The sequence below is a fragment of the Cherax quadricarinatus genome, chromosome 5 (assembly GCF_038502225.1).
Source record: "Cherax quadricarinatus isolate ZL_2023a chromosome 5, ASM3850222v1, whole genome shotgun sequence".
NCBI classification, from domain to species: Eukaryota; Metazoa; Arthropoda; class Malacostraca; order Decapoda; family Parastacidae; genus Cherax; species Cherax quadricarinatus.
Window position 1 is genome coordinate 52,459,284 of NC_091296.1, and position 12,320 is coordinate 52,471,603.

At 45.4% G+C, this 12,320-nt stretch overlaps 1 protein-coding gene across 2 annotated transcripts in view; it reads right to left on the minus strand.

Moving 5' to 3' along the window:
- The window catches only part of LOC128685115 (uncharacterized), a 105,860-nt gene that overhangs the window by 19,739 nt on the left and 73,801 nt on the right, over window positions 1-12,320 (minus strand). For both annotated transcript variants that reach the window (XR_011394209.1, XM_053771639.2), the window contains exon 3: window positions 11,744-11,972. Coding sequence is in view for 1 of the 2 variants with exons in the window: in XM_053771639.2 (XP_053627614.1) it covers window positions 11,744-11,972 (229 nt within the window). In the remaining variant the exon portion in view is untranslated. The remainder of the gene's footprint in view (window positions 1-11,743; window positions 11,973-12,320) is intronic.

Below are 12,320 nucleotides of genomic sequence, written 5' to 3' on the forward strand. Positions count from 1 at the left end.
CCATGGCATACTCATGGAGCATGTTCCTCACCCATGGCACACTCATGGGGCATGTTGCTCACCCATGGCACACTCATGGGGCATGTTCCTCGCCGTGGCACACTCATGGGGCATGTTCCTCACCCATGGCACACTCATGGGGCATGTTCCTCACCCATGGCACACTCATGGGGCATGTTCCTCACCCATGGCACACTCATGGGGCATGTTCCTCACCCACAGCTCTAAAATGATAGTGACTCTCTCCCTTACTGCATACATATAAGGCCCTCCTCCTTCCCCTTACCTCCTCATCCTCCTCTTCCTTCTCCTCCTCCTCTCCTACCTCTTCTCTCTCTGGTTCACACTAATAAGTCCTCCCCCTTCACAACTCAACTAATAAAAAAGGTTCAAAGGGTTCTTGCAAGAATAAAGTTCAGGGATTTTACCTGAATGAACCACTGCTGCCACCACCCTGAGAAGGTCAAGCATGTATGTTGCTTGACGGGTGACAAGACATACACACAGACAACCATCCTGCTTATTGTACTAAAATCTCATACTTAATAATACTGTCCCTTCTCATTATTGTTATTATGAATCTTTATTATATTTAGGGAGAAACGCTAAACCCGTTCTGGGTCATGTAGCATCTGAGGAATGGGAGACAATCAGGTTCGATCTAAGAAAGGGGAGGACACGCGCAGTACCTTGGACCAAAAGCCCCTCACCATCATGGAGGGACCTCCCTGGAGGAGAGTAACAGTTACAACTAAAGCTACGCTTCTGATGTGATTTCAGTGATGCGTCACGCATTTTTCCTTCTAAATTTGCAGTCGTTGGATACCGTTCAGTTGTCTACCACTCTGTCTACAATCTTCTAGCGTTCCATTGTCGCTGTTTTATTCTCGGGTTACAAATATTGTGAGTGTTTAAAAATCTTCTTTATATATTTTTGCGCTTTTCCTCTGTGATCTAAGTATGTTTATCATTCCTTGTATTTCTCAGGTCTCCCAGATTGTTTCGTTGCTGGTGAGGTGACCTAAAACCAGCAGCGTTGGTGTTGCTGTTGGTTTCACCTGCCTGTTGTTGAAGCAGGTTTATCGAAGCCTAATTGTCGTCTTCGCCTTTCTGCTGTTTTGCTGTTGTTTGCTACTTCAAGGAGGAGGGAAGGAGACGGAGGCCTTTATGCCAGTCAAGGGCTGTTAATTCAAGGAAATAGAGCTACACTCCATTACCTAGGATCTAAATAACAAAAAGGCACAATACCGTGACTGGAACGATACACAAATAACCCGCACATAAAAGACAGAAGCTTACGACGACATTTCGGTCCGACTTGGACCATTGACAAAGTCAATGGTCCAAGTCGGACCGAAACGTCGTCGTAAGCTTCTGTCTTTTATGTGCGGGTTATTTGTGTACCTAGGATCTACCTTGATTATCTAACATTCATAATAATAATAATTTTATTGTGTGGTATGGTGGTGTTAGTTACCATTTTGTCGATTAGACACTAGGCCTGTTGTATATGAGTACGTGTGTGTGTGTGTGTGTGTGTGTGTGTATCACTGCCTAATATTATTGGGCAACCTAGTCATCATTAGTCTTGCTTTGTAATCATTGAACTCTGTCGGTGATCTGCTCCATTTCCACTCTCCATTGGTCTTTGATATATTGTCTCATCCTTGCTCCTCTGTTTACTATTTCTCGTCATCTGGTACTCTCCTGGGACTATAACATTCGTTATCATTCCGGTAAGAACTATGATATCTGGCTGTTTCTCCGTTATCCTAACTGTAACTCGCTACAGTTGTATGCGATTTAGTCAGCACTGATGTATTATGTTCTGAGCCTTCTGCCATTCATATTTTGAACGGTCTTCTGGATTGGAATTTCATTCAGTTTTGAAAGTATAAGTACAGAGGCCTCTGTTAAATGTGATAGCGTAAGGGATAGCGTAAGGGACAGGCTTGTCTCGTGGGAAGTTGTACGAGGGGAATCTTTAATAAATTTGGTTGGAGGGAGAGTGAGAGATGTGCATTTGTGGAGCGAAGCAAACGCAGGAGGGTTATAGACGGATGCTAGGATAGGTACAGGATGGAAGGAAATGAATGTGAAGGGAAGGTAACGTTGATGGGTATTGGGTTGAGGGGCGGGGCGGGGAGGGGCTTTAGCGGCGTAAGTTCGTGTGGTTCCTGGGTGAGGTGCATGTGTACTCACTAATTTGTGTTCGCTCCCGGAGAGCCAAACGTTGCCACAATAAAATGTCACATTAGTTGCACTTGTGTCCTTTTACTTAACATATTGTCGGTAATTCTACCAACGTTTGTACAGATGTTATCTAGTGCAGTTGTCTCCGAGATATCTAGTTCACACAGTAGTTTCTTCAATTTTCCTCGTATTGTGTACATTGTGCCTAGTACTCACTGGTGCACTCTTCCTCGTTGATTCTCTGGGTATGTCCCTATTTCCTCTCAAAATACTTCCTTAATTTAAACTCTTTTGCTTAATTCCTTGCAGACTTCCTTGTTATTTCTTGTGAGCTTTCCGCCTTCTCCAGCCTTACTACTTTGCTCTTTACCTTACCTTCCTTATCATGTGGCTGCATAGCCACACTGGTTCAGATTTCGCTTTCCATATTATGTTATTTCACCCATGTGAGGTAATACAGCATCGACTTTGTTTCTCTCTTTCTTTCTTTCTCTCTCTCTCTCTCTCTCTCTCTCTCTCTCTCTCTCTCTCTCTCTCTCTCTCTCTCTCTCTCTCTCTCTCTCTCTCTCTCTCTCTCTCTCTCTCTCTCTCTCTCTCTCTCTCTCTCTCTCTCTGCACTTCTAGTCGAACCATGGGCTCACTCAGTTCTTGCAATTGTTTCTCCTGGGTAGGAATTTCTCGACAGCCTCCTGGCATATTAAAGCTGCAGGCTTCTTTTCATTCGATGTCTTTCCGGCTAGTTCCCTCTCCTATTCTACTTCATTCAAGCATTCCTTCATGCCTGGGTAATCCCTTCGTTTGAAGTCAGGTAACTTTCTTCCCATACCGTGTTAATACGTTTACTTAAATACGAGGTATTCGAAACTCAAAACTGGGTAATCGTTAACAACAAGAAGCCTCTGGTATTCGGAGTGTGTGTGTTTTATCTGACCAGACAAGGTGCCAAGGTTGAATCAGATTTCCTATCTGGAATTCAGTCTTGGAGCCTAGTAAATGCCAGTCTCGCTCCAATACACGCTCGCCCTGACAAGGAACTGGATGGACTAGGAGGCGGCCAACTCCAGCACCCAAGCCATTGCAACCACCACCGATACTACCACTACTACTACTATTACTATCACTAATACTACTACTACCGCTGATACTACTACCACCAGTGATCCTACTACAAAGACCACTGACGTTATTACCACCACTGATGCTGCCACTACTACTGACACTAGTACTAACACCGTTGACACTACTGATACCATTGACTATTTACCACCATTCACACTATTACTGTGTGTGAGGTTAGTGCATCAGCCTGGATGGTTGTACAGGTGTGTGTGTGTGTGTGTGTGTGTGTGTGTGTGTGTGTGTGTGTGTGTGTAAAACAGCACAGCAGCCTAATAATAAGTAGCACGAGTCTTGGAGTATTTAGACCAAGGTTAAGGTCACAGCGGAAGGTCAATGTTAGGTCAAACAGGAGTCTCGTGTGAAAAGGTCAAGTTTTTATAGGTAAGGCTTGCTTGCTGCCGACCTTCCTCTCTCCCTCCCCTCTTCCCCCACCTTCCTTCCTCCTTCCTACTCCTTCCATACTCCCTCCGGTCATAACACTCATCCTAAATCCAGTCTTCCCCTCTTTTGTCACTTCCTCCCCAGTTTTGTCAGGGCTCTCCCTCATTTCACGTCCCTCACCCCCTTCAAAACATTCTACCTCTCCTTCACCAACTTCCACTCCTCCACACCTCCCTCACCCTCTCCTTCACCATCTTCCACTCCTCCACGCCTACTTCACCCTCTACACTTCGTTCCTCACCACCTTCCTCATCGCATTTACTGAAAATGTATTAGAAAATCCCAGTGTTTCAGTAATGTCATATCCTGTATAATAAAACACTTGTGTAAGACACCCGAGAATCTTCTGGAAGTCTACAAGCGTTGACTGAAAGGTAGTATTAGGTACAATATTGTACCTTATACGGCATTATTAGGTTCAATAAGGCATTAGGTACAATAAGGCATTATTAGGTACATTATTGTACCTAATAATGCTATGAAAGAGATTCCTCGCTTCTCTTTACTAGCTGCTGTTCTTCGTACATAATTATGGGAGATAACATGACTTGGATTTTCTCTCTAAACTTGGGCTCACGAGCTGGTCTGGTCTCTCTGATGAGTTAGTGTAAAATAATGCTGCTGGAACACCTTCCAAGCTCCCATAGTTAATTTTAATGGAGTACATGACGATATCCTCATTGCCTTACTGAAGTCTCCAAGGCCAGGTGACGGATTTTATCACTATGTAACTCATCCTGTGTGATGAACAACAACACGGTGAACATAGCTATTTTTCCTTCCCACTCTGTAACTATTATATAGAATAAGTTAGTATCACTTAGCTGAACTAAGTAAAAGAAATAAACACACTCCACACTCAATATTTTTCCATATTTTTTTTCTCCCACACTCTTACCTCCTCCAGATCCTGCTGCCTAATGTTCCTAGAGTGACCCCCAGCACTCCCTCCATCCTTCCAACACTCGCTTCCTCCAACACTCCCTCCCTCACTTCCTCCAACACATCTCCCTTCCTCACATCACTACAACTATCACGATGAGAACACCTACCATTGTGGAACTGTACACTTGTGTACAGTTCAGTACAAATGTACTGAAACGTTTCTCCACTCGTGGCGAAACGTTTCCTCTAATAAATGTTATGAACTGTAGACAGGTGTCCTTTTTCACAGTTAATAAGATGCATCTTGCTCAAGTGTCGTTGTTGAAGCTGATCCAGTGAGAAGTTCTCAAGTAACAAACAAAAATTTGTGATAAGGCAAACAGAAATGTTTATGGGTATCACCAGACCATTGACAACCACTGCCATTATCTTCACAACCACCACCACTATACCATCATTCCAACTCACTACTACTAACAACTGCACCAACTTCCGTCACCCTTGAATACCAAGGTTGCTACGAGGCATAAGAACTAACATTCCCGACTTCTCAGTTATTGTTTTTGGTTACAGTCAACAACTAAGAGCTTCTTGCTGTGTCTGCTCGCTGCCTCGCCACAGCGTTGAGTCCACTGACAGCTGAGGTTCGAGTCAGCCTCATGGCCTTGAACGAAGCCATATCTTTTACCCGTGAAACTTTATTTATTTACCATAGACTTGGGAAGGATAATGGGAAAAAGAGAGAACGATAACTGAAATACACTGAACGAGCAATGAGGCTATAAAGATGAAGGAACTATAACGTCTGTAAATTCTATAGTATGGTATCTCTCGGAGATACTAAGTGCAAAGGGACCACGGCTACTGAACACCATGAATAATGGGGACTATCAACAGACGCCTAGCTGTCTTCAAGAGGAATCTTGACAGATTTCTCAAATCATTTCCTCATCAGCCGGGCTGTGGTGTATATGTGGGGCTGCGTGTGGCCGATGGCCTGATCGACCAGGCCAGGAGCCGGGAGGCCTGGTCTGGGACTGAACCGCGGGGGCGTTGACCACTGAAAGCCTGCTATCACAGTGCTACGAGATGCAGAGCCTGCTATCACAGTGCTACGAGATGCGACGCCTGTTACCACAGCGCTACGAAATGCGGAGACTACTGCCACAATGCTACGAGACGCCTCTACGATTCTCAGCTCCTGATTCCTGTTTTTTCCCTTCTTCGTCACTTGTTCTATGTTCTAGGCCTTTCATTCTACTTAACACTGAACCCCATTCTGTGTCCCATTCATGTCGTGAACTTAACAAGAGATGCTCTTTATTAGAGAAAGAGAGAGAGAGAGAGAGAGACTTCGACAATAAATGTAAATAGACTTTGTAGATAACGTCTAATGTGATTCATTTTTTACGGAAGAGACTAGCAATCCTTAGACAAACGACCAGCGAGAATGTCTTCCTTTGACGAGGTTCTCGTAAACTGATATTCTTGTTACATGCTGTCAGTAACGTTGTCTAGACGTCGGAGGTTAGGTTAGGTTAGGTAAGGTTCGTCAAGAACCAGGACAATTGTTTCCTGACGTGGGTCTTAGAGGCAAGCCATTCTAGGAGTGATGTGTGAGCATTTCTGTGCTGAGTGTGGGGTCCCATGGTCACTGCTGTCATACGAGTACAATGTACGTCTCAGTGATGTTAATATTTTAACTGTTTTGCTTGCCGTATTTTAAGAGCGTAGTTCTTCACAGTCGTTGCTAAGGAAGTGACACTCAGGTACTTCACACTATATCACACAGGTACTTTACACTGTACCACACAGGTACTTCACACATCACACAGGTACTTCACACTACATCACACAGGTACTTCACACTATATACTCAGACTTCCATCCAGCCTTCCACCAGTCCCAACACTTGCATCATATTTCCAGTGAACGTCATTGTTTTCTGAGCAGCACATTCAACCTCTCATTGTTTACCACAGGTAGACATAGCTACACAATGTTATTTGATGAAGCAAAGGCCAGTGGCCCTCTCTTCTTTTGTAAATGTTAAGAGTGCCGTTATTTGCATAGTCATAACATTCTCGCACGAGGTTATTAGGTCGTTGAATTGGGCAGTCCGTAACAAGAGATCAAATATACTCCCCTGTTCTACCTAGACGTTGATTAAATGACTTTTAGACTGTTCTTTTAAGAACTCCCATGAGAATTAAGTTTTTAAGGTAATCGCCAAAGTATGGAACAGCGCAAGAGATTCCCAAGACACCGCTGAATGGCATTCTTCTCAGTCTGTTCCTCAGTCCACCAAAATTACTCCGTTCAGTGAATTGTTGCATATTGGAGAGGTTCACCCAGTGAGTGGTGCCACAGTGGAGAGGTTCAGCCAGTGAGTGGTGCCACATAGTGGAGAAGTTCACCCAGTGAGTGGTGCCACATAGTGGAGAGGTTCACCCAGTGAGTGGTGCCACATATTTATGGAGAGGTTCACCCAGTGAGTGGTGCCACATAGTGGAGAGGTTCACCCAGTGAGTGGTGCCACATATTTATGGAGAGGTTCACCCAGTGAGTGGTGCCACATAGTGGAGAGGTTCACCCAGTGAGTGGTGCCACATATTTATGGAGAGGTTCACCCAGTGAGTGGTGCCACATAGTGGAGAGGTTAACCCAGTGAGTGGTGCCACATAGTGGAGAGGTTCACCCAGTGAGTGGTGCCACATAGTGGAGAGGTTAACCCAGTGAGTGGTGCCACATAGTGGAGAGGTTCAGCCAGTGAGTGGTGCCACATAGTGGAGAGGTTAACCCAGTGAGTGGTGCCACATAGTGGAGAGGTTAACCCAGTGAGTGGTGCCACATAGTGGAGAGGTTCAGCCAGTGAGTGGTGCCACATAGTGGAGAGGTTCACCCAGTGAGTGGTGCCACATAGTGGAGAGGTTAACCCAGTGAGTGGTGCCACATAGTGGAGAGGTTCACCCAGTGAGTGGTGCCACATAGTGGAGAGGTTAACCCAGTGAGTGGTGCCACATAGTGGAGAGGTTCAGCCAGTGAGTGGTGCCACATAGTGGAGAGGTTCAGCCAGTGAGTGGTGCCACATAGTGGAGAGGTTCACCCAGTGAGTGGTGCCACATAGTGGAGAGGTTCAGCCAGTGAATGGTGCCACATAGTGGAGAGGTTCAGCCAGTGAGTGGTGCCACATAGTGGAGAGGTTCAGCCAGTGAATGGTGCCACATAGTGGAGAGGTTCAGCCAGTGAGTGGTGCCACACAGTTGAGAGGTTCAGCCAGTGAGAGGTGCCACATAGTGGAGAGGTTCACCCAGTGAGTGGTGCCACATAGTGGAGAGGTTAACCCAGTGAGTGGTGCCACATAGTGGAGAGGTTCAGCCAGTGAATGGTGCCACATAGTGGAGAGGTTCAGCCAGTGAGTGGTGCCACATAGTGGAGAGGTTCACCCAGTGAGTGGTGCCACATAGTGGAGAGGTTCACCCAGTGAGTGGTGCCACATAGTGGAGAGGTTAACCCAGTGAGTGGTGCCACATAGTGGAGAGGTTCAGCCAGTGAGTGGTGCCACATAGTGGAGAGGTTCACCCAGTGAGTGGTGCCACATAGTGGAGAGGTTCACCCAGTGAGTGGTGCCACATAGTGGAGAGGTTAACCCAGTGAGTGGTGCCACATAGTGGAGAGGTTCAGCCAGTGAGTGGTGCCACATAGTGGAGAGGTTCAGCCAGTGAGTGGTGCCACATAGTGGAGAGGTTCAGCCAGTGAATGGTGCCACATAGTGGAGAGGTTCAGCCAGAGGTCAGCTGCAGAAAGACCTTTTCTGAACCAGTTTGTCAGTTCCGAAGTAACGCATAATAGCAAAAAAAAAAAAAAAGTGCCTTTTTGTGATATCTGAGCAACAGCGGTATTTACCCGCTGTCGGCCACAGCTGGTGCAGGTGGGTGAGAAGTGATGCCAGACGGTCATCCACACAGCAGTCTTGGTCTGGTCTGGTCTGGGGCTGCCCGTCAGTCTTTCACGTGTTCAGTGATTCAGAGAGGAGATGGACTTCTTCCTGTATTATTATCACCTCTCTCTTTGATTCCTTCCTTCCTCTAATTCTCTATCTTCCTACCCTCCCTCCCAAGCTCTCTCTCTCTCTCTCTCTCTCTCTCTCTCTCTCTCTCTCTCTCTCTCTCTCTCTCTCTCTCTCTCTCTCTCTCTCTCTCTCTCTCTCTCTCTCTCTCTAACATCATGTATCTTTGACCTTCTCTGAAGAGAGGAGACAAAGGCCAAACGTTCAGTTTAGCGAAATCTCTGTCATTTTTGTTTATCTCCCTTTTTTGTCTTCCTCTTCTGAGTTTATTATCTCGTTATCAGTTATCTCTCTTCCATAACACTCCTTTATCATCGGAATATACTTGTCATGTTTGAATTCATTTTTTTCGTGTATCTTTCTGGTATCCACCTCTATGTTTCCTGTATCTTTCTCACGTCCACTTATGTTTCTTGTATCTTTCTCACGTCCACTTATGTTTCCTGTATCTTTCTCACGTCCACTTATGTTTCTTGTATCTTTCTCACGTCCACTTATGTTTCTTGTATCTTTCTCACGTCCACTTATGTTTCCTGTATCTTTCTCACGTCCACTTATGTTTCCTGTATCTTTCTCACGTCCACTTATGTTTCTTGTATCTTTCTCACGTCCACTTATGTTTCCTGTATCTTTCTCACGTCCACTTATGTTTCTTGTATCTTTCTCACGTCCACTTATGTTTCCTGTATCTTTCTCACGTCCACTTATGTTTCCTGTATCTTTCTCACGTCCACTTATGTTTCTTGTATCTTTCTCACGTCCACTTATGTTTCCTGTATCTTTCTCACGTCCACTTATGTTTCCTGTATCTTTCTCACGTCCACTTATGTTTCTTGTATCTTTCTCACGTCCACTTATGTTTCCTGTATCTTTCTCACGTCCACTTATGTTTCCTGTATCTTTCTCACGTCCACTTATGTTTCTTGTATCTTTCTCACGTCCACTTATGTTTCCTGTATCTTTCTCACGTCCACTTATGTTTCTTGTATCTTTCTCACGTCCACTTATGTTTCCTGTATCTTTCTCACGTCCACTTATGTTTCCTGTATCTTTCTCACGTCCACTTATGTTTCTTGTATCTTTCTCACGTCCACTTATGTTTCCTGTATCTTTCTCACGTCCACTTATGTTTCCTGTATCTTCTCACGTCCACTTATGTTTCCTGTATCTTTCTCACGTCCACTTATGTTTCCTGTATCTTCTCACGTCCACTTATGTTTCCTGTATCTTTCTCACGTCCACTTATGTTTCCTGTATCTTTCTCACGTCCACTTATGTTTCCTGTATCTTTCTCACGTCCACTTATGTTTCCTGTATCTTTCTCACGTCCACTCATGTTTCTTGTATCTTCTCACGTCCACTTATGTTTCCTGTATCTTTCTCACGTCCACTTATGTTTCCTGTATCTTTCTCACGTCCACTTATGTTTCTTGTATCTTTCTCACGTCCACTCATGTTTCTTGTATCTTTCTCACGTCCACTTATGTTTCCTGTATCTTTCTCACGTCCACTCATGTTTCTTGTATCTTCTCACGTCCACTTATGTTTCTTGTATCTTTCTCACGTCCACTTATGTTTCCTGTATCTTTCTCACGTCCACTTATGTTTCTTGTATCTTTCTCACGTCCACTCATGTTTCTTGTATCTTTCTCACGTCCACTCATGTTTCTTGTATCTTTCTCACGTCCACTCATGTTTCTTGTATCTTTCTCACGTCCACTCATGTTTCCTGCATCTTTCTCACGTCCACTCATGTTTCCTGTATCTTTCTCACGTCCACTCATGTTTCCTGTATCTTTCTCACGTCCACTCATGTTTCTTGTATCTTTCTCACGTCCACTCATGTTTCTTGTATCTTTCTCACGTCCACTCATGTTTCTTGTATCTTTCTCACGTCCACTCATGTTTCCTGTATCTTTCTCACGGCCACTTATGTTTCATGTATCTTTCTCACGTCCACTTATTTTTCATGTATCTTTCTCACGTCCACTCATGTTTCCTGTATCTTTCTCACGTCCACTCATGTTTCCTGTATCTTTCTCACGTCCACTCATGTTTCCTGTATCTTTCTCACGTCCACTCATGTTTCCTGTATCTTTCTCACGTCCACTCATGTTTCCCGTATCTTTCTCTGGTCTATTTCTGTGTTTCCTGTATGTTTCTCATGTCCATCTTTATTTTTTTTTCTTGCTTCCGTCTTACCCACGTAATTAAAACAAAATAATGTAGGCATGAACGCTCTTGTGAGGCGCGCGTCTACCTGGTGTCTACCTGGAGTCTACCTGGTGTCTACCTGGTGTCTACCTGGCGTCTACCTGGTGTCTACCTGGTGTCTACCTGGCGTCTACCTGGCGTCTACCTGGCATCTACCTGGTGTCTACCTGGTGTCTACCTGGTGTCTACCTGGCGTCTACCTGGCGTCTACCTGGTGTCTACCTGGCGTCTACCTGGCGTCTACCTGGTGTCTACCTGGTGTCTACCTGGTGTCTACCTGGTGTCTACCTGGCGTCTACCTGGTGTCTATCTGGCGTCTACCTGGTGTCTACCTGGTGTCTACCTGGCGTCTACCTGGTGTCTACCAGGTGTCTACCTGGCGTCTACCTGGTGTCTACCTGGTGTCTACCTGGTGTCTACCTGGAGGGCATTCCGGGGATCAACGCCCCCGCGGTCCGGCCCATGATCAGGCCTCCTGATGGATCAGGGCCTAATATACGAGGCTGTTACTGCTGGCCGCACGTAGTCCAACGTACGAACCACAGCCCGGCTGATCTGGCACTGACACCTTGTGTGCAGTAGGAGTGTAAAAACAGCTCTGTGAAATGGAGGCGCCAGGCGAGAGGGGGTTAAAAAACTGTTTTCAGAGAGGTCGTCGCAAAGGTTCGTGCTACAGTTTCTGGCGATCACAAAAAAAAAAAAGCTATGTAAGGTATTGTTTGTAAGGGTTTGACAAAGCTTCTGGAGAGCGAAACGTTGCCACAATAAAATGTCACATTAGTTGCATGTTTTCTGTTACTTGACAATGTAAGAGTCTCTCACCTGCCAGGGTGATCATGCCCATCATGACGGAGTCGCCACTGCTGAAGCTCTTGTCGTCGCTGTCGTCGTCATCGTCGTCATCGTCATCGTCGTCGTCCCAGTCGTTGTCCCAGCGGTCGCGTTCGTTGAACCTGTGAGTCTTGAGGATGAACGTGCCGAAGATGACGATCACCACGCAGAATACAATCACGAAGAGCAGCACCCGCCGAGTTATCCTCCATGGTCCAACCTGTGGGTAGGGAATGTTAGGTAGTCTCTCTCTCTCTCTCTCTCTCTCTCTCTCTCTCTCTCTCTCTCTCTCTCTCTCTCTCTCTCCAGTCAAATACGAACAACCATTTGAAGCGAAAGTCAGTAACCTGAAATAATGGAATGGAACTTCGAGATAGGAGATACTACGCAAATGTGGATGAACATGTCTGGTGGACATCTGTAAATCGCTGGAATAAGCTGCCCACTTAAGTTGTTATGAGTGTAAAGATAATGAAGTAACTTAAGAACCTGTTAACCATCCACTTAACAAATCTAAGACTCCACTACCATGAAGCTGGTTGCCAGTGGTCAGTGATGAACGACTGAT